The sequence below is a fragment of the Diorhabda sublineata genome, chromosome 1, assembly GCF_026230105.1.
Source record: "Diorhabda sublineata isolate icDioSubl1.1 chromosome 1, icDioSubl1.1, whole genome shotgun sequence".
Taxonomy (NCBI): Eukaryota; Metazoa; Arthropoda; class Insecta; order Coleoptera; family Chrysomelidae; genus Diorhabda; species Diorhabda sublineata.
In genome coordinates, this window is record NC_079474.1 from 39,155,754 (window position 1) to 39,179,689 (window position 23,936).

The following is a 23,936-nucleotide window of genomic DNA, read 5'->3' on the forward strand; positions in this document are numbered from 1 at the left end:
ATAGCAAATTAATCGGATGGGGCTCTTTTACTCAATTGAAATCATAATTTTCGTTTTAGTACGCAATTTTTATTATTAAATTTCCTTTCTTCGGGATTTATGTTCAGCAAAACTGTTAATGACATCATGAAAGTTCAAATTTCGGGCAATGGAATGTTCAACGAATAGGATAGCTAAGTTGCGTAACCTTTTTTGTCCCGTAGAAATTCTTAAATAAGTTTTTATCAATTTCGGTTTTGAAAATAATCGCTCGGCACTAGTCGTAGTCACAGGAATGGTTAAAAATAACAAAAATTCAGTGCACACTTCAGAAGATGTTTTTATTTCGTATCTAAAAACGGATTGAAAACTGAGAATTTCCTTGGCAAAAGAGATAGATATGTTTTTTTATATAAATCATCAAATAATAAAGCCTTTTTTAATAAATCGGTCTCATATAAATTTTCCAAAATGGTAGGTTGCAAGATACAGAAATTGGAAACAATTTCACTTATTCCAAGGAAAGGAAATGCAATCTCAGTTGGTTAATGATGATGTATAATACACGATAAAATATGTTTTTGAGGCATATATTTTTTTAAATATCAAATATTTGAAGAAATTGAGAGAACTCGTGAGGATATTTTATGTATTAAGTATTTTGCAATTTAATTTAAAAAATTACTAAAAAGTAAATTCTGGAAATATGATTCATTATTCAAAAATCAGTGATTAAGTGTGCTCTTAAACTCCTCTCTAGCATTTCGTCTGATGATCTCTACACACAACTGTTATTCTTTTCTTCGTTAAATAATCAATTTTAGATTACCTCAAAAGAATAAATCTAAAACCACTGAAAACATGAATTTGGTAACCAGTAGTTTTTTCTTGTTAGAATTGAAAAAGGTATCTTGCAAAAACATGCTTCTATACTCATCAACTATAATTGCTTGAAGCAAATTTAAGTAGAGCTTTCCAGAATTTTCTCAATGAATAATGGTCCAATAGTACTAGCCCCAAACAAAGTTCCCCCTTCTTAGCCTCTTTTTTAGTATCCCTTTTAGTATTTCAGAAGATTTTAACTGCGTAATTTTCCATTGAAATAAATTTTAACACTATTTTTCGTGTTTGTAAGTGACAATCAAATTTATTACCACTATTTTTTAACTTATTTCTGGTAATTGATATATTTAATGCTTAGTATAATAACAGACCAAATTATAGGTTTGACATTTTATTTAATGATTCTAAAAATCGGATCGTGGTTACTCCTGAGCTGCTTCATCCAAAACATGGCCATTATTTCTTTTTCTGTTTGCAATAGATCGTACTTTCATATTCTTAACAATCATTACCAAGATGTAGTTTTGAAGTTATTATTCATATATGTTTCCCTAAATATTTTTGACGTTCTTTTAGCGACAAGAAGTAGAATCGGTAGTGATGAATCAAGAAAGCTATACCTTTGTCTTTTGCTCTATATTATAACCTATACGACTACAAAGGGCACTTATTTAAGTAAAAGAATGTTTATTTTACCAAAACTTGTTGTTATGACTTACTGAGTAGAAATTTAGAGATATTCTCGAACAAACCAAAACTAGGATATTTGTTTTCTCAGTGTCAAGTGAATGAGATGGCTGATAGTTTTCTTGGTATAAATTCTTATTTTCCATCACTTATTTTTGGATTATTGAAGTTCTAATCCAAGTACATAGCTAATGAACTACAATGATTTCTCTTCATTTTTGCATTTGGAAAAATGTAACATTATTTATTAATGTTTGTCGGAGTTGATAGTTACATTCTTTTGTTTCTCATCCAACTCTCGTAATTTTAGAATAATACTAATGTTTAACAATAGTACCTTGTTTTCAAACCATTTTTGTCTTGTTAATCATAATTTTAAATAATTACTTTAAATCCTTACGAGACACTTCAATTGTAACATACTTATATAAGTATGTGTTACTGCTTGTTCTGTCCTTAAGGCAATAGAGCAAGACAATGTGAAAATATTGCGTGTAATATATTGCGCAGGCCTGTTGCCATTCTTTTATGAAAGCCACAATTAGGACACAATCGAAAAAAATAAATAAATTCCTGCAACTAAAATCGTGAATCATTAAAATGGTTGGAATTACCTCAGAAGATAAACAGGTTAGTTTCACAATAGTGTTCCAATAAATCAGATTACTCTCTATAATTACAACCAGAAGCAGATATGAAGGTCCAACAGTAAGGTTAGATTTACCACAAAAAACGAAACAGTTGGTTTTACAGAAGTGCTCCAATCATTCAACTCATCTAACTGCCATTTGGTCTGTTGTCGAACAAAAAAATAAGTATATTTCTCCCAGAAAACCACGAAGATAGAATACCTACTTGTACCTAGACAATTACGTCTTGCAGTGCGTTCCACGTTGTCGGGGCTCATGTCAAGCGATATTCACCCCTACAATCTTTGTCATCAGTATCAATATTGAATTCCCAAACTTAGAATTCGTTTAAAATATTTAAAAGGAGATTATATCTTTTTGAGTACTAGTTCATCTATGTATTGAATATACGAATCCTCTCTTTGCATATACGAGGTCTGGCTATTAAATAACGAGACTGCTCGCCTAGAGTAGTGCGTTGGGTATCTGGATATCTTGTCTATGCACATCCCAAAACATGTTTCCGTCACTATTATAGTATTTGTGTAGTAGCGGTTTTAAACGAACGTGTTTGTTTCTCGTACTGAAAACAATGTGTGACGAAAAACAGTATCACTTTCAAATTTCTCGTTAAATTGAAAAAAAACTCCGGCTGAATGCTATAAGTTGTTGCAAGAAACCTATGGGGACAATTCTCTATCTCGTGAACGTGTTTTTGAGTGGTGTAAGAGCTTTAGTGAGGGTCGAAAGAGAAAATCAAAATTCAAGGCAATGTTGATTGTTTTTTTTCGACAATAATGGTATCGTGATGACTGAATGGGTTCCAGAGGGTCAGACTGTCAACCAGACTTACTATTTATCAGTTTTGGCAACACTGCGAGAACGAGTTCGTAAAAAACGATCCGAGTTGTGGAAGAACAACTCATGGATTTTGCACCAGAACAACGCACTTGCCCATAACGCACTTGGAAACGGTGAAGCAAAAAACGGCAGAGCTCCTAAAGGTACTCACCTAAGAAAACTTTCAGCACTGCTTCGATCAATGGAAAAAAAGTATCGAATTATAATAAGACCCTTTTTGGTAACAAGTCTCGTTATTTAATAGCCAGACTTCGTAAATACGATTTGTAATTAACTTTTAAGATAATTTGATATTATTTTAATAAAAAAGCAATTTTCTAAATGCTTGCTTTTCTCATTCTAGTTTTATCAATGAGATTATAGAATTTCAGTAATATTAAATTTAACAGTCTCTTGAGAAATGGTAACATTTTTTTAGGTCGTAATAGATGTTATCTTTGGTTTTACACGCACATACATCACTACTATATCGATTTAGAATAAAAAGAGAGCATAAAATCAAGTATGATTAATTTTCATTCGAATGTGTTTTCTTCATCATTATTGTGTAGTAAAATTATGAAAGTTTAGTGGTTGAAATTACATATACAAAATATATTTTATATATTTAACTATGTATTCCTAATAGATTTGAGATGGAATTATAAATCTTCTAATAAACGTCATACAGTGTAATTTCCTCCCACGAGAATTTCGAACTAATTAGAATTTCAAGAATTGTTGGTGATATTTATACTGTATGTAAACGACTACTTCATCGACACTCACAATTAGACTGTTAAAAAAGTAGTTTTTCTCTGAAAACTGTAAAAACCATGAAAGCTGCTTTGTAGAAAAAAAATCATCATCATCAGTCCAAAATAAAAATTTCATCAAATACGAGGGTTGCTACTTAAGTTTTGATAAAGACAAATAAAAATATTTATAATTTGAATATGGTATTCGAACCAATAATCGAAGCATTTTGCCATTCCGATTGAGGTACCTCCAAAACGTGATTTGACCACATCAACCGATTCTTCAGGTGTAGAAAAACGTTGATTTCGCCATTTATTTTTGATCTGCGGGAATAAGAAGCAATCATTGGGTGCTAAAAAAGGACCGTACGGCGAATGACCCATCGATTCGCTGTTGACTGTTCAAAAACGTTTTTATTTGGACTGGTGTGAGAGAGCCTGCGTTATCGTTGCTTGTAGTAGATTCACTTAAATAGCTTTCACTTTTTTCTGATTAATCGAAATGTCATGAAATTTAACACATAGTCGTTTGAAAGCTGGTGCTTTATAAACGTCATATGGATTTTTGCAAAAAAAAAGTTTATAATTGAATTAAACTATTATTGATAATAAAAACATGATAAAGTGTGAACAGAGTTGTATCAAGAAATGATATATCGTAAAGTTCGTATAGATTACTTTTATTTCAGATACTACAATTAGGCCACTTATTTCAGAAATTAAAAAGATTATATACATTGAAAAAATTTATTCATATGAATAACAAATCTTTACAATAGTTCTAGCACCTTTAAAATATTCCAATAATCAAATAAAAAGTCTCAATTAACACCAAGCTTTTGTCAACCCCTCTTCAAAATTTTTCTTACTTATTGTCAAGATTTCTTCATATTTTTCTATATTATTCGGTAATCCTATATATTTATGCAAAAATTTTATAATCAAAGCATTGTTAATGTTAATGGCTTCAACTGGATCTAATTTCTTCATAAAAATATTCAACCAATAACCGACAATGAGAGGACTATCTGTTTGATTCTCATGCGTAGTTTGCCTATAAAATAACAATAATAAAATTTTACGAATCCAATTATTCGCCTCAAATCAAAACAGTTTTAGTTGCTTATTCATTACCTATGATCAAGTAAGTACAGCCGCCAATAACATCCCAAGCCAATATTCATGGCAAATACTGAATGTATCTATGTTTCTAAATCGTCTTGATTTTAGGTGTCTTCTGATTTAAAATTAGTTGTTTTATAATTTTTAAAACACAGATAAAAATTTGACGTTTCGACCTGCATTTCAAAATATGACTTGAAACTGACAATTTATATATTTATATTAATTAATAGATCATCTACATTGAAAAACAAATTATATCATAACAAATACTATATCAAAAGATTTTAAATAAAGAACTAAAAATATAAAAAACATGAAAATAATATGTATTTATTTCGTTAGATGTAGTTTCTTTATATACAAATATTTCTATTACAATTATGAAAGATATATTTATACAAAATAGAACAGAATTAAAGAATACCTCTAAACGAATTTATAAAAGCTATAGGACTTGAAATTACAACAACATACTTCAAATATGAAAATGAAATATACAAATTGATGTTTCTGCTACGAGAGCTTCCATATCAAATGTGATAGCACAATTAATAATGGTAGATCTTGAGGAATCTGTCATGAGTTGGCTTGATATAAATATTCCATTCTTTTTCCGAATTATGTAGATGATTGCATTACTGCCATACCAAAGAATCAACTTGAAAACATAAATGAAAAATTCATATTCTATCATAAAAAACTTATTCACTATTAATTATCAATCGAAAAAGAACAAATTAATAAAACCAATTTTCTTGATGTCACATTATATAAAATTAACAACAACATAAGAAACCAACTTAGTCCTCAAGATATTTGAACTTCTATTCATGTCATCCTTTGTCACAAAAAAGAAAAAAAGTTTCGCTAATAGATTTATCCTAAATTTAGATGCTTATCTATTCATAAAGCAAAATCTACATTGAAAGAAAATAATTATGCGGAAAAAATTATAAACAGCATATTCAAGAAAAGGATAACAGAAACTAAACATCAAAATATGTAACATTTTTCCCTACCATATGTACAAGGACAACACTCGAATTATTAAATATATTAGTATAAGTCTAAAAAGACATAATACATTATCCAAATATTCCACTAAATTAAAATCTAAAACACCCAAAAACAAAAGAAGTAATATCATGTATACCTTGTAATTATTGTGACGCTGTCTACACAGGGCAGATATCTCAGTATTTAGAAAATAAACTAAGAGGTCATCAATTCGATAAAAAAAATAAAACAGCATTAACGAACCACGAAATATCAAAAAAACATAAATTCAAGTACAAAGAATCAAAACTTCAAATACACGAAAAAAAGAGAATTTTTAGAAATGGTTCACATTCATAAGAACGAGAAAGCTATCATTGATAAAAAGGAACTAAATAATTTAAGTAACTTATCTTAACTAATCATTTCTCAGACGAAAAGCTCGGAATATATCAAAATAAGTACACTTTGGTGTTTAATTTTGCCACATCCCAATACGAAAAAAAATATATACCCAATCTATTGGTTTATAAATCACTCTACTATTTTGACACGAAACTTTCAACAAAATAGTAAACATTGATTGCTCACTTTATTTATAAGCAAAGATAAATTTAAAACCGCTTGTACATTTCAAGATGTGGTAACTTTCTATATATTTAACTTGATCGAGTTTTCAAATGATACCCAGCTGAATAAATGCGATGCTTTCAAGACTGTTTTGATTTGCGTTTTTTCCTACAGAATAAACGTCTAAAATTATAATAATGTTTATTCAATTTATCAAAAGCTTGTAAATTATATATTGATTTGGAAAAAGTAGTTACAAAATATAGAATTCATAAAGCTTTCGACGAATCTCACCATTCAATATCAAACTATTTTGAGAATGGGTTTGTGACAACGCCATTTTTCATCAAATTAATATATTTAGATTGGAATGTAATATATATTTAATTTACCATGCTTCGACACAATAAATTAATAAAACGATTTATTTAATGTGTGACTGCAAGTGGACTTTTAAAAACTTTTATTTTTTAACAACAACAAACTGAGAACCTTTTAATGTTTTGGTTACAAAACTATAACAAACACTGAAATTGGAAAAGTGAATTATACGAAATATTATAATAAAGAAAATAAATATAATAAGCAGCGTTCACAATTTTTAGAAACAAATATGCATCCGCCATTTATCTTCATAAACACGTGTAGCGTGGGAATATATAACTGCTGTAATGTTCTAATTTAGTTTGTGTTGTCTAGAGTATTATTAAGCATAAAACAGTAGGTAGGTTAGATGAAAAGTTTATATCGTTTATATCGCAAAAAAGAAAGCAAAAGAACAATGGAAATCTAAACGAAACGAAAGAAAAAAATTGTTTATCTGTACATCTAAGTCTCACATTTAAACGATCTATAGTATTTATGTATTTAAATAAAATACGTCTTTTCTGGAAACCGTGCCTCTTTCTTATTTACAGAATATCTTTAAACACCAGTGCTGACGTCTTCCCAGCAGAAATGTACCTCCTGGGTACTTAGTTAAAAAAATAGCGATGTGAGACAACGAAAAACTATAACTAAGTGAAAAAGAAACGAAACAAGTAGTCTCGAGCCAAACCAATTGAAGTAGTAGAATTAATTTAAGAATAAGTGAATATCAAAAACATATCATTCTTACCATTTTTATTCTCAAAATACTTACCGAATAGTATACATTTCTAATTTGTCCTTCGTTATAAATTTAGTCATAGCATTAACGTTTGTTTTTATATGAAAAGTTTGCGTGTTTATGAAAAGTAAAGGTTTATCTATCTTTTGATCCAGATTGTCATCTTTAATTGGATACATCCATGGGTCCAAAGCAATACATTGTCTAAAAGTATATAGAAATATATATTTTCAATTTTTAAAAACGTATTCTTATAACAGTGTGTGCTAAGGAGAGTTACTGGTGAACATAGGAAAAACTCCTGGCAGGTCTTGTTGTTTCTATAAGGAAAAAAAGGGAACCGCCAAACACCGCCTTTGTGTGTGCGAGGCCTTCCATAGACAAACACTTTTTAAAGCCAGAAGATGTATGCAGCATAGCCCCCAGGCAGCTTACTTTGCAATGTCGTTGTTACCTGACAAGTAAGCAATCCAGTACACAATAGATCAATGAGTCAAAGTGTTACATCCATCAGTTATTAAGATTTTTCGTGAAATACCAATTATGTTAACCCATTAATTTAAAAAAGAATTCTGCAGGTGTATTTTCAAAATTTAAATATTTGTTTTACATTACAAACAATATTCAACAAATCTAAATTGTTTTAGCATAAAAAGCAATAAAAGCAAAAAAATCATTTGGGAAAGTTGACAGCAATAGTAGTTACACTGAAAATGGAAAAATTGAGTATAGAGCTATTATGCGCTATTATTAGATATCCAAAGTAAAAAGGAGTTACACACTGTGTACTGTAACTTACACCATCATTCACAATGGTAAAATTTTGACCAGCAAAATTCAAACGTGGCCATATTAGCTTGACTACCGACGAGCGCTCTTGACAACCAAAAAGATTACTAAATGGTACTGAAGACCGTCAGATTGGATTAGAGAGATAAAAGGAGCCGTCGGTATATCAAAAGAACTCATTTGCCATATACTGAATGTAGAAATATGCATGCGTAAGCAATCAGCGAAATGGGTGCCACGATAGCTAACTTTTACCAAAAGCGCAATCTAATAAACATCCCATAGGCCTTATGAACGCGATTTAAGCAGAAAACAATCATGACTGTGGATTGCAAGAGGATAAACCTGCTCTTAAAATCGCAAAGACGGTTTCATCGGACGAACAAAATCCCCAAAAACGGTTGCCGTCTTCAAAAAGGTAAAACAGTATTACTTGATAAGTTAAAGCAAGAAATTGCAAAAAAAGATCGCATTTGAAGATAAAGTAAGTACTTTTCCATCAGGACAACGCACTCTCACTATTAAATTATCGTCGTGGCGAAATTTCATGAATTGTACTACGAATTGGTTACCTACCCACCGTATTCATCAGATCTGGCCCCTAGCGACTTTTTTCCTGTATTCTAACCTCAAACTTTCACTTGCAGGAGAGGGATTTTCATCAGATGAGGACGTTATCGCATTCGTAAACGCCTATTTTGAGGAAAAAGATGGTAACTATTACTTGGAAGGGTTAAAAACGTTGGAAAATCGCTGAATAAGTATAGATTTAATAGGACACCATAAAAATGATTATATTTTTTTCTAAGGTCGGAAATTTTTTAGACAACTCTCGTATTAGAAATAGTTCAAAACTCAATCAAATTGGAATGTTTTTGTAGATGTAGACACTACAGTAAATATGCGCCCTGATCGTCTGCGTTACATCATCAACATAAAAACGTGCCGTATTAGATTGACATGTAGTATACAAGGATGTGGAAAATTCTTCGTTTTGAACATATAAAAGCGATTCCACTGGGCAGAGGAAAATCAGATTCAAAAAGATGAACGACCCCTTCACAGTCCAAAGATCGTTGTGTTGTCTGCTAAAGACTCAATCAGTATTTATCTTTATGAAGATCGATGGAGACAACCACTTAATTTAAATAGTGACCGTTTTTGCGATATGCTATGAGATTTTTTGAGCAGAGTTGCGAGAGTTTCAAGGTTTTAACTCAAGAACGTGTTTCCAATAAGATGAAGAGACTTATCTTACATACAATCAAGCTATTGAAGTTGTTAACGAATTATTCTCTAAGGTCATTTCACGTGAAGTACCATCAACTGACCTCCCAGAAGCCTCGAGCTTAGCCCGCTTAATATTTCGAATTGCGATAATTTTAAAGTAATATTTATGACAATAAACCATTAAACCTAACGCAATTGAAATAAAAATCAGTGCAGAAATGGTAACAATGACGAAGGCTACATCTCAGGTTGTTATCACCAATCTTCGTATCAGATTAGAGAAATATTAGAAGCGTAATGGTGACATTATCTTTTTGAAAATGGAATAATTTCTAAATTCTTACTCCAATAATTATCATCAGTTTTTATTTATTAAACTAAAAAATTCCTTGTGGTTAATAATTATGTTAGACCTCTTAGTATAATCTATTGTTAGATAATGAGTTCGAAACTTATATATAATTAAATACGCAGCAATTTGGAAATGCACAAAAACTTACTTTACGTTTGGAGTTTTGGGGGTAGTTGCCAACGCGGTAGCTGCACCGAACGAATGTCCTATAACCGTAAAATTGTCGACATCTATTTTGCCAACTAAATCTTTCAAACGAAATTCGTTATTTTTGTTTTCTGGAATATCGTCCAAAATATTCTTTGGTACTATCCCATCATTGATTTTTTTAAACGTGTCTATTAACTGCAAACACTCTGTTGATCGCACCTTTATCTGTTCTTTGCGTATTTTTAAGTGATCTCCTCCAAATGGAACGTGTTGAAATTCTACATGAGTCCTTTTATCATTCAATACGTTTTCTTTACTTTCATAATAGTAAGTATACGCACATGATTTATCCCTACAAATATTTTCTAAATTCAAAATACTAAAATATGTATTACTATATATATAAAACTCGAAAAAAAAACATAAAAGCTTCACATTATGTATCATATTAACGATCAACTCCGGTTTCGCAAGAATAGCAGAACATGTTTTGCTTGTCTTAGGGTCGCATCAGTTTGATGCGTCAAACATGTGGGTTATATTTAGAAAGTCGCCTTATCGCTGTGAGAAACGAGCTAGAATTTATTTTTGCTTGTATTAATTTTTTGCGATAATCCTAAAATAACCATTTAATATTTATATGGTGTAAAGACGTGACGTGACAATTTTTTTTTAGAGAATGAGTAGATATAATAAGCTATTCTCAAAAGACGGATACATTACATCCTAAAATTTTTAATAGACCTATTATCCCTCTATGAAAGCTCCCGGACGGTTCGAATTTTTGAGACTTATACCAATTAACGTCAGAGTTTAACCATTTCACATCAACCTTCACCAATTAGATTCTTTATTTAGAATGATGGCGAAAATATTTGTAATATTTACCAGAACCTCCTCATTTACTGTACCTAACAAGCTTTTTCAATACATACAAAACACAAAAGGAATAATTAAAACATACAATTAGTAGCCTTGAACTATTATATGCATTATATGCTAAATTTTGGTACACAAATAATTGTTGTAAATTTATTCCATTGTTTTCATACAGATACAATCGATCAATAAATCTCCAATCTGGTCAACAGAAAAAGTTTCATTTATCAATATTTATAGTTTTCTCCAAGTATGATACAATGAATCCACACTTTTATGTCATCGTTATAGAAATATTGAAAAAATGTCTTCAGCGATGATGATGAATATTTCTATCCTAGGAGCATTTTTCCTACCTAAAGACAGTCAGTTGTATCTAGATCTGGCCTATATGGTCGGCACAGATGCATTTTCATCCGCACTTTATTCGAGTTTACTTTTGTTTTCAGCGTAACACACATATAAGAAAGTTTGTAATTTCTTTCTCCGGTAATTTACTGTAATAATCACTGTTAATCGTTTTTCCGTTGTATATCGCAAGCTATAAGCCATAATCATTAATGAGGTTTGAAAGATTATTTTTATTACTATTACATAGAAATTGATAATTGAAATCAGTTTTCTCTGTTAGTCAGTTTGGAGACATCGTCTTGGTTATAATTTGCAATCCATAATGATCCATCTAATATTATTAGATATGCTAATGATGATTAGACTTTATATGACGTGTGGGTGAATTTAAGATGAAACTGAGCCTCAATAATAAACACTTGCAGTCATTTTCTGAGTACCATCTTTCGGTGATTTGGGACCTTCTTCAAATAGGGATGCGGGTTGATCAAAATTGAGTAATCTTTATCATCCTTCATATTTTTACTCTAATTTAAGTCTTCTAGTTGAGAAATTCCTCGTCCTTAGAACTTTTTTACTAATTTTTTAGTGCATTTTTTACAAAAAAAGCATATAGCGAGTTCGGGCTTTTTGTATTTAATTCATGTAAAGCTGTAGATGTGTCGGCTCGAAAGAAGTTTTATGTGTTATAAGAAAAAATTTGATAAAAATAACCAGAATGTTATTTTTCCCATACAACCAACGAATTTGCACATTTTTTAATATCAACATATAACATCGATTTCATATATTAAAGACAAGCTACAACAAACATAAACACAAAAGTGAACCTTTTTTTATGAATCGTATTTTTCATTTAATAAACCTATTATTACAAAAATTATCAAGAAATAAATTAATAATTAATAAATAAATTTTCTCTATTTTTCATGGAAACTTTTATAAATTAAGATTTTTGTTAATATTTACTGATTAGGTAAAGTTGGGTAAAGAACCGATGAGCAAATTGATTAATAAGAAGCCTGTCCGAAACGGATGTATGGGACACTGGCCTAAAGCTTATCTTTAAAAAGCATATTTTTTTATCGAAATTATAGTGCATTATTGATACTATAATGACAAATAATCAAGTTCTTGGATTTTTAAGTACATAAATTAAAATACCTGTGCTCTAAACAAGCTACTAGAAAACCATGTGATGCTAAATCGTAGCATATTTTTGAATAAATATCTCGATGTCCTCCCAATCCATGGGAAAAAACTAAACATTTCATATTTTCAATAGTTTTAACTTTTTCTCCATATAAAACTGGTACCAGAGGATTACCTTGAATGTAAATTTGCATATTAGCTTACAAATATGAGACAAATATCGCAATCAATAATCTAACGAAAAAAATTACGTTTAGGCAATTAAACAAAAATTCCTATTAATAGCAATATATTTAATATACTTTGATTCTAATTACACTTTCGCAACAAAAACAATAATCTTGAGGAGTGTAATGAATTCATTAGATATACTCGACTATATTCGACCGACAATGCTCTACCACAGAGAGATCTCAATAAACGATTTATTTATTTTGATATAGGAATACGAACCCTTACGGGACCTAGTTGCTGAGATATAGGAAGTTCAAAATTATGAATCGAAATCAAAAATTTGCCATAAATCAAGAACGCCTTTCAATTTTTTTTCAACTTTGGTGACCAATATGCTCCTTAATAAAGTAATATTTTGACAATAACAAACTTTGGAAAAATTTAACCAGTGGCGCGCTGTCAGGGTTAGTTATCACTTTCATACCCCTATTTTTTACGCCATTGGAGCAAATTCTTTTTTGAAATTTATAGTAAATTGCCTGATTATTTTTAGTTAGAAAACTAATAACCTTTTATGGAGCTAAAATGAACGGTGTGGTATGTTGTAGAAACAAAACTCTAAACAAAAGTTTGCAAGCACGTAAGTAATTCACAAATTAATTAATCATTCATTCAATTTCGAATATTTATTAAGCGTAAGTAGTTCAAAATAAATAAAAATTATTCATAATCTCAATTTCAAACAAAAATGTATTACAATAATAATAAAATTAGCAATGAAAATAAAAATAATAATAGCACAACAAACTGTAGGTCGCTAACTTTAATACACTTATTACACAGTTTTGTCGTTGAAAAAAGTGTCTTTGAGAATAAATCTGGATGGGATTGAATGATTTCTGCCGCAGCTTGAATTCTAGCTATTAGATCTTATTCAGATTCGATTATTGTTTCGTTCACCAAGGACTTCATATAGCCCCATATAAAAAATCTATAGGATTCAAGGCAGGTGTTCTTGAAGGCCAACAATTGAGTCCCCCCCGACCAATCTATTTTTCTCTAAAACGTCTGTTTAAGTAATTTCTTGCCGCTAGAACAAAATAAACTGATACCCCATCGCGTTGAAACCTCATGTGTTGTCTAGTATTTAACGGCACATTCTCCAACAACTCATACAACATTTCTTCCAGAAACCGCGTATAAATTGCTCCATTTAATTAATTTGGTAAAATGTGAGGCCCGATTGAGCAATCTTGAACCATACCCACCTACAAATTAACCGAATCCCCTTTCACGAACAAAGTGCGGATTTTCTTCATCCCAAACGTGACTTTCTAGAGTTGAAAATTTCTTCGCTAGTAATTCTAGCCTTGTCTGTATTCAACACATATTTTGGAAAATTTCGATTTTCACAACACATTTGTAAATACCAGTTCGAAAATTCCATACACTCCTGAAAATCTCTAGGTTCTAATGCTTGAACACTTGCCAATTTGTATGGATGTAACACTTGTTCTTTCAAAACTTTCCATACTGTAGAATGAAAAAATATGACAGATTATAGATTACTAGATTATAATTTAGAAATATTGAGTAGTATTTAATTACATGCAGACTTTTGTTCAGAGGCAAATTTCTGCAACACTCTTAATTTTAGCTCCATAAAAGGTTATTAGCTTTTTAACTTAAAATAATCAGGCAATTTAAAACAAAATTAAAAAAAAAGAATTTGCTCCAATGGCGTAAAAAATAGGGGGATAAAAGTGACAACTAACACTGGTTATTTTGAAAAAAAAAATTTAAAGGCATTCTTGATTTACAGCAAATTTTTTAATTTGATTTGAAATTTTGAACACTCTGTATCTCAGCAAAAAGGCCCCGTAAGGATTCGTATTCCTTCCTATATCAAAATTAATGATTTATTGAAATTTCTCTGTGATAGAGCATTGTCGGTCGGATATAGGGTAATTATACACTTTCGCGGTCACCTGGATTTTTGGTTAGGTTAGGTTAGGTTAGGTTAGGTTAGGTTGGCTCTAGAAAATCGAAAAATGGATGGATTTTAATGATCTTGGTCTCAAAATGTTCCATTTTACGGCGGATTTATAAAAAAAATACGAAAATTAAAAAAAATAAATATTTTTTACAGTTTCATGAAATTAACTTTTTTGATATTTTTTATTTTTTTAAAATATTCATTTTTTTATGTAAATTTCGAAAAAAAATATACGAACTTGATTCCACGACGTCAGAAACAGTTACGAAGGATTATATGTAGAAAGTCTTTTTTTGCATTTAAAATCATGAAACTGTAAAAAATATTTTTTTTAATTTTCGTATTTTTTTTTATAAATCCGCCGTAAAATGGAACATTTTGAGACCAAGATCATTAAAATCCATCCATTTTTCGATTTTCTAGAGCCAAAAAACCAGGTGACCGCGAAAGTGTATAATTACCGGATATAGAAACACCTTGTAGGTATATGGATATTCTTAAAATTGAAATTTATATTTCAGTATTATAATCGTTTCACTAATACCGGTTTCGATCTTACTTAGTAGTAGAGTGGACCATTGTAAATTATTCAATTATCGCCCCATACAGTCATCAATAATAAATTTGTATCACTATACAAAACACCTTGTTTACCATGACATTCAGTTGAAATTACTGAAAAGTGAGTTAAGGCTTATAATAGCTTTGTAATTCTTACAACAAAATAATTATATCAAAACAATCTCAGAGGATATGACGAAATATAATGTTAAGAAATTTTTAATTGACTGAGAGGATTTTTTCTTAAAATTAAAAATCAGGATCGTCTTCATCTAAAAACCTAGAGCCAGGAATGTTTGGATCCGGAATTAGAATCAAGCGAGTAAAAAATTTTTCAAAAAGAATGTAAATTATTCTATAAAGAGGAATTGTTTTTAAATAAAGGTTGTTTGATGCTTTTTGAGGAAATTATGACTCGTCAAAATCCTATGAAAGCCAATTACGATCGGTTTCATAATACATTTAAAGAAAGCTATAAATTTAAAGTTTCCATCAAATGAAGTCGCGCGTTTCATAATTGCCATTTTAGCCTAAATATTCTTTTAATTTGAACTTTAAGGAAAAATCAGAAATGTTTCACTTTAGCACATTGAAGTCAAATGCAAACATAGGCTATGTTTCAATGCTAAGCTCACCCAGGTCTCTTTTTAATAAGGTTTAAAAAATAAAAGGTTTATGGGCATAATGGCTAGATATTGTGCTACATTAAGTTCGAGTTCAAGCTCATCCCAAGATTAAAAATATATCGACTATGTGGAAATATATAACAACTAGTATTTTTTCGAACGATTTCGAATTACTAAGCTCACATTTGCAGCATTATTAAATAAAATTCGGGATGAATCGAATAGCCAATTTCCCGTTAACAATACTTATACAATCACCAGGCGGCGAAGGCGCAGAAATTTTACGGAAAGGCTTTTTTGCATTAAACCTACAAATTATGTCCGATGTTCAGCTTCGTATTCGTAACATTAGGTTTATTCTTGGTAGCTACACTGACAGAACTAGTTCAGGAAGTATATACTAAAGCATTATTTGCAGCAGAACTAGCGCTAGTGTCTCTGTTCTTAGTAGTGCTGGGTCTAGAGTCAGTTCAGTCAGTACAGTGCAAGACAGTGCAATAAGTGTAATCTTGAAACGGTGGCATTACATGTTAGTCATCGGAAGAATGTAAAATATCAAAAAGTACTAAATCGTTTTCTATTATTGTTAATTCTACAAGGTCTGAATCACATCAAATAACTTCAAATAAAACGATCGAACTAATTATATACACTCATGAACTAGCCTAGGTCCAGTTCAGTACAGTTCCAGTGCAGCTACCAAGAGCAAACCTATTGTAGCTTGTTGGTCAGGTTCCGTTCACGACCAGACAATATTTAATAACAATGCTTTGATATGACAGTTTGAGAAAGGACATTTTGAAATACATCTTTTAGTGGTTGACAGCTTATGTACCTCTTGACAAAATTGGAATACGTGAATACAAACACTGAAAACTCATACAATGAATCTATATAAGAACAAGGACGTCGTAGAAATAAAAATGGTGCAGCATCATGTGAAACCTTTAATAATTAAAAATGATAAAAATAATCATTGAATCGAATAAGTGAAATAAAAAATTGAATTTAAGAATACAAAACACAACGGCTCGACAGCGGAGATTAAACCAAATGAAATGTTATCTACAAAATAAAACACTCTTCAACACTCACTTCTACGTTTCATTTTGTTTCTTCTTGTAACGACACATTGGAAAAGTAAAAAGTATTTTCAACCTCCTTTTAACGACTTGAAGAAGCCTTTATTTGAGAGACCGTTACAAATCGATTATAGGACCACTTCACTTTAACAACGAAAGGACCCTTTAATCTAAAGGAACCTTGAGTTAAAGTGTCAGTTTAACGAGTAATAAATTCTAATTTTAATTGCATTAGTTATTTTCATGAGTATAGTTACTTACCGTTCCACCAAAATACTAGGCGTAATATATAGAAAGGAATTTTCAACACTTTTGAGTAACCCAATAAAGTGTTAATATCTGTTGGGATCCAATGATATCTTTTTTTCGAATGCAACTGAAACATTTACAAAAATAAGTTTATATAAAGTTATATTTTTTATGTAATATAAGAAGAAGAAGAAGATATGGTTTAAAGCGCATTACTGGAAACTTTTTGTATTGACTATGGAGGGTAAAGAGATGAAGAGTTATCTGTTATTAGGGAAATCTCGAAAAAGTATCAAGCTATATATGATAAATAAGAAGTTCAAAAATCTTTCATCTTACATCTTTCATCTTTCTTACACTAACCAGTGCAGATGTAAAAAATGTAATTTCCTTTCTGACTCGAGCAGTCCATTATTGAAAATTTCAACAACTGACGTTTTACTAAATAATGGAGTAAATATAATCTAAAAAAAATTCACCCAGATGCTATGTGGTGCCACCCTTATTTAATGAGTTTAGCTGGACATTTGTCTTATACACAAATTGTTCTCCTTCTCTCTACCTTTCATAGTATTGACAAACATATATAAATTTATTAAAATATATGAAAATTTTTTGTCTATAATAATTGGAATTTAGATTTTCATACACTGCAGAAGCCATTAAAAATTTGAATAATTCATAGATACATAAGTGGAATTATATATTTTGTTCCAATTGTTTCGGTCTTTTTTATCATTAATAGTTTCCTCACTTTTATTTATATCACAATATGTTTTTACTTGTCGCTGTTTTTGATAATATTCTTTGAAATCAATTTTAGTTTCATATTTACTAAAATAATTTGATAACTAGTACGGTGAAGATATAATAATGTTCTGTGTTTGTTGGGCTGTTTATATTAAGTATTTGAATTTTTTCAACTTTCTTTATTCGTCAAATGTCGCATTTTATTTCTTCTAGATAATAATATTCTAGCTTAAGTTTCTGCTGTTTCAATAACTGTGTATCTAAATTCGGACACACAGTATCTATCAGGTTAAATATCTTGAGGGACAAATTAATACTGTATTTTACTATTGATTTTATTTCATTATTTTGTGTCATCTCGATTGTAGACTAAAATTTCATATAACGAGAAATAAATATTTTCGATTTCATATGAGTGCAATCATCTACATAATGTGGTTGATTGAGTCATAATTCAGTAATCACAGTTTTTTCATAACATGAAAAAATCAAAAATTTGTAATATACATATTTCGCCTACCTCGGCATCTTTTGGAGCGTCAGTTGGATAATATAATCTGAAAAAGAGACCATTCTTCTCATAATCCAGCATTATATCTGAGCATCCTGGGACAAAGGGTCCTAAAAGTATAATGTATATTTTAAATTAGGATATACGGTTCAATTATATGAACCATCTAATGCCCCTTTGAAAAATTGAGATTTATTTATTATGTTATTATTCTAAAATTTAAAACTTTTTATGAGTCCGTCCCTGTTGATTTAACTAAACTACCCGTTTTTCGGTTGAAGTTTTCCAGAAGAAGAAAGTTTGGACGGCTAACTTCATTTCGTCGGTGTAGTAAACATTGAATTTATTAAATTGTATAATGTGAATTAGAAATGGAAACTTAACCTGTTTGTGTTGATGAATGTGAATGGATATTTCTGGAAAAAAATATCTGTAATCAGTAAACTTACCATTTGCAGGAGGTAAGATCCTAGACATCTTGTTAAATCACTTCTCGAATAAATAAATTTAATTTGTTCAATTTAGTTTTAATTCTTGCAATTAATGGCGCGAGAAGTGTAACTATTGCAAAACTGGTTTGACCCCTATGGATATTTTTTTGTTACTAAGGAGGTCATAAGTGCCATCGTAATTTTCATGTACAATTAAAGTAATCTCTTTGCTATGATTGGTTAAAAAGCTCCCCATACATCTAAATTATCAATTGTATTACTGGCTCAAATGAATATTTATAAATGACCACACGTTTTTGTTTTTTTTAGTTGTCCCCAGATATAACTTAATAATTATTCTTTAATCATATCGATTGGATTTATATGATTTCCTAGCAAAATGTATAATTAAATAATTATTTGCACTGTTTTGGGGCGAAGAATTAATTATTCTGGAAAAAGGTCATTGTACTTCTCATTTTTTGATAACTTTTTGATACAATACATAGAAAATTAAATCATCATACAAATATCATTTAACATTTTCAATATTGTCCAAAGAAAATAAAACAGTAAAATGAGGTTAGAGATGAGTTAATTTTTTTTAATTGATGAAAAAACAAATTTATATTATCTAGGGATATTACATTTACCTATTTTTCTAAAACCAGTTACTTTGGATAATAAACAACATTAATAAATTTCATAATAAGCTGAATAAAAGGAATGTATTAAGAGCATGATTCAGTACTTAATTTGTCTTAAACAGTTTTGTCTTGAACATTAATATTATACCTCTAATTTCATTTTTAGAACTATGAATAACATCAATTAAATAAATAATCTACTTGTTACAGTTTTAGAGTGTTAGGAAATGGATTTCCAATCAATTATTCATTATATTTTTGAATAAATCCTTTATAAGAAATAGAAAATGTATAAAAACTATTTAGCTGTGTGGGTATTGACAAACTAATACAAATTAAATGAATAGTAGATTAATTAAAGTTCATAACAAAAAAAATTTCCTTTTATGGATAGAACATTCTAATGAAATATACCTATTTTGAACATTTTCGTCATTTACTGATAAGTACTTTTAAATTTCATTTGAATTAATATTTCTGAATATAAATTGAGTATATAGTTACTACTCATACCAGACAGGCTAATGCTGAGATAAATACTAAGAAGTAAAAATTTTTGATATTTTAAACAATCATGTATTATTTTTATTAACACATTAAAAGATTATCACATTCCATAATTTCCAATTATTCTAGTGCAACGTCAAACAGAACAGTCATGGAGGGTATTATGACAACAGTAGGTGGTCAGAAAAGACCAGCAGCAGCTATAGATCCATCACCAACTAAAAAAACAAATTTCGTTGGACTGTCTCCAATGCGAGAATTGACAAATGTGAAAACCCCAACAGATAGACCTTTTAGAGTATCTATAGAAGGAAATATTGGTGCAGGAAAATCAACACTTATTAAATACTTTCAGAATATGCCTGGAATTGAAACTTATTTAGTGAGATATTTTTGTATTTACACAACTCATTATTTTGTTCAAATTGAAGAAAAAAACTTCCTTCATGATTTATGCTAAAAAATATTCTGTTTTCAGGAACCTCTTGAATGGTGGAGAAATCTTAATGGTCATAATCTGCTTGCTTTAATGTATTCTGATGTGCATGAATGGTTGCGAGTGTTTCAGAATTATGTTCAATTTACTCGATTACAAATTCAAACTTCTAAACCATCTTCACCATCCACTACAGTTCAGATGTTTGAACGATCCATACAAAATAATAGGTATTGTTTCATGGAACAAGCTTACAGAAGTGGACTGATACATGGTGCAGATTATGCAGTTCTGGATCAGTGGTATAGGTGGTTGAAATGCAATGAAGATATAGCTTTGGATTTGATAGGTTAGATTTTTGTTGTAGCCCATATATACATTAAACAATTTATGAATTTTTTATAAATGCTTTTTTCAAAGTCTCATGATTTCTGTTTTGTTCATATTTCTTCAGTTCACATAGTAAATAATGCAATTTTTAGTTTATTTAAGGAGTACTCCTGAAAAGGTATTTGAGAGAGTCAAAGCTCGAAAAAGACCAGAGGAAAATGGGCTTTCTTTACAATACCTTAAAGAATTACATGAAAGTCATGAGAGGTGGCTGATGTCAGATGATGAAAGATTTAATACAATACCTGTATTAGTTCTAGATGCTGATAAAACTTTGGACCAAGTAATTGAACAATATAAACAAAATGAGCACAAAATAATGGGTGGGTTACCATTGTTTGTTTATTAATGTGTGTTTTCTATGTCAAGATTACATCTAATGAAAAAAATCTAATTTCTAAGGACAAAGTCCTCCTCATGTCATCTGTTTGTTCATAAACTTTAATTAACAGATTTTCATGTAATTTTCTCCAGTAGATAATAGACTTATTAATGTGGAAGGTATTGGTGTAGGTTTTGATAAGTTTTTGTATAAATTGAGTGAAATATCTATAAGAGGGTATTTGAAGTGAAAAATATTAATATAATATTGATTTTTTTAATTGCTGAAAGTCTCAATAATTCCTAAAACTAACATTTTTTGTTGAAAATTTGATAATTTTAATAAAAGAAATTCATTAAATTTAAACATATATATTTTAAAGATAGCTTACTGTATTGATTCCAAGTTTAGGTCAATTATTATTGCAATAACACTTTCTCAGGTGTAAGTCGTCGACATGTGGAAATGTAGATGTAGAAAATTAAATTTGCAGCAAGGTACAAATCATAACTTCTCAGTCTCCACTTCATGTAACTGCTACCAAAGGCAAAATTTGTAGCTTCAATTAAATACTTTTCATTGAGTTGTTTACATCATACATGGCTCAAATCATTCTGTTCAGTATTCTTTAGTAACAGTTTCAATGGCTAATTGAAGATAATTGTCATCTTTTTTTATTTTAGGTCATGACAAACGCAAGAAGTTCAAAGTGGAAGATGTTGATAAGAATAAAGTAAAGAAAACACTGTTTTAATAACAGAAATGTATGGTTAACGATCCATCATTGAATTTCAGATAATATATACAAAAAACTACGTTTACTAGTAATTTACACCACAAAAATTGTTAGAATATACATTTTACAATATTAATATAATTTTGATAATATATATTGTTAAATAGAAACAGAATAAAATAAATTATAAGAATAAAGTACAGAAACATTGTGTTTCAGTAACTGAAATGTGAAATTTTTTAACATTTTCAAAATTTATGACATTTTTCGCTATGTTGTGTCTTTGGGCTGATTATGGCCGGAGATTTTCCGATCGTCTTAAACGTGTTAAATTTTTATTTCCCAACCGCCAGTCGTAACATAATGCAAATTAGACCAAATTGCGTCGATTACTTCCGACATCAATATTTTGTGCTTTGCTAGTTATCTTCATTACTTAGTTGTGGTTCATAGTTAGTGTAAATAATCATTAACCTTTGTTGAGTCAACCAGTGGTTTTTCATAATTATCACATATATAATAACAATTTTTGAGCTATCGAAAAATTTTATATTTATTATTTTTATCACCGTTTATATCTTATTATTTCCCATACCAACTGTCTATATAGGAGTATTACATATATTATGGGTATACTGATGTTCTTTCTCTCCCTATCAGCAGTTCAGTTCCACTTAGACAAGCTAATATACTTCGCTCTCTCTATCTTTAATATTAACTCTAGAGGCAAAGAGAGCGTTCAGTAATTCATTTGATTTGCTACTTTGTCTTTTTTAAGTATTCACGATGTTGGAAATAATCACATGACAACTACGATCGTTGTGGTCGCGGCGAAAACATCAGTAATAAAGTAATGACCGAAGCTCACATAAAGCTCGAAGGGAGCGTTGAGAGAATTAGAGGAATTTTCCAAACCCAAAGCACGAAAGTACCAACCGTGAAAATTTCGTTACTTGATGCGGAACAGATATTCTAGTAGAAGTGGGTGTTTCTGCATTGTAACCAATAGTAATTAAAATGTAATTTAAGAGTTTTTTTTGCTTTTGTTATTGTTAATATTTACCTAAATGCTCAGAACGCTCCATAATCCATTCCATTTGAGTTTACGATTGTAACGTACAGGACTAGGTGGAACGGGAAAGTCCGTGGTCTTGGGCACGGTATATAAGACCGTGGTTATGAGCACGTAATGGAACCATTGAATTGAAAGTAAAGGAAGGGTAGCTGCTATCTATATACATGGGCAGCAAGTGCGATGGAAGTAACCATCTTGAATATCCAAGTATGACTCATATTGTAATTGTTTACAGTGGTTGCTCATAGTTTTCTTGTGTTTTTGTTGGGCTTTATATAATATATAATATAGGCGCTCATTAGGATTTATTGGAATAGTGATTTAAGTGTTAAAACGTTATGTTATATGTAGATTTATAGAAGATACTCCAAAAACAATTGGAAAGGAAAATCATGGATTACGAAAAAATATAAAAACTAGAAAACGATTTTGGGACAGAAAAAAAAAGCATTCCCTTAAGAAATGTATGATTAATAGAAAAAACTTAGTCTCTACTGACCTAAAATGTATTATTACAACGTTTTGGCGCGAACAAGGAAATGATTAATAGAAATCATATCAGAAAAATGTTAAGACGAAAAGTACAATGTTGGTGCATTGGCAGTGATCCTATATTTTTTTTCGAAACACTTAAAGTTATGCCCAGCAAACATTCTAAAATTCTTTATCTCATCCTAAAACGTTATCAAAATGGTATTCTTCTATAGATGGAAAGCCAGGATTCACTCAAGAAGCCATTATTTTTTTTAAAATCATGGATAATGGACAATAATAAACAAAAATTGTTTTGTTCTATTAGTTTTTGATAAAATTTTCATTCAGCAGCATTTAGAATATTTTAATTTCAATTATAAGGTTATGTGGATTATGCAAATGAATTGCAGGGAGATTCCGAAGTTTTAGCTTTTATGGTTGTATGTATTAATGATCTATGGAAATTACCAATAGGTTATTATTTTATATCTTCATTGAACAGTTTACAAAATGTAACTTTGGTTTAACAGA

At 30.0% G+C, this 23,936-nt stretch overlaps 2 protein-coding genes across 3 annotated transcripts; one reads left to right on the forward strand and one right to left on the reverse strand.

Annotated features, from left to right (window-relative positions):
* Positions 1–4,400: 4,400 nt before the first annotated feature.
* LOC130452484 (platelet-activating factor acetylhydrolase-like) lies at positions 4,401–19,566 on the reverse strand. 2 transcript variants are annotated; one of them, XM_056791790.1, is made up of 7 exons: positions 18,837–19,566; positions 18,397–18,497; positions 17,139–17,253; positions 12,451–12,613; positions 10,055–10,408; positions 7,569–7,739; positions 4,401–4,790 (listed from the first exon to the last, which is right to left on the reverse strand). In XM_056791790.1, exons 1-7 carry the CDS (start codon positions 18,862–18,864, stop codon positions 4,562–4,564), a joined length of 1,161 nt encoding a protein of 386 aa, XP_056647768.1. In that variant the 5' UTR covers positions 18,865–19,566; the 3' UTR covers positions 4,401–4,561. The 2 variants fall into 2 exon arrangements, with proteins under 2 accessions (XP_056647768.1, XP_056647769.1); XM_056791791.1 differs by lacking the exon at positions 4,401–4,790 and adding an exon at positions 5,172–5,519 and having other exon boundaries at positions 18,837–19,082.
* Positions 18,655–22,062, forward strand: LOC130452485 (deoxynucleoside kinase-like). The gene is made up of 5 exons (XM_056791792.1): positions 18,655–18,848; positions 20,102–20,354; positions 20,451–20,757; positions 20,891–21,121; positions 21,804–22,062. The coding sequence occupies exons 1-5, from the start codon at positions 18,784–18,786 to the stop codon at positions 21,872–21,874; spliced, it is 927 nt and encodes a 308-aa protein (XP_056647770.1). The 5' UTR covers positions 18,655–18,783; the 3' UTR covers positions 21,875–22,062.
* Positions 22,063–23,936: the final 1,874 nt, after the last annotated feature.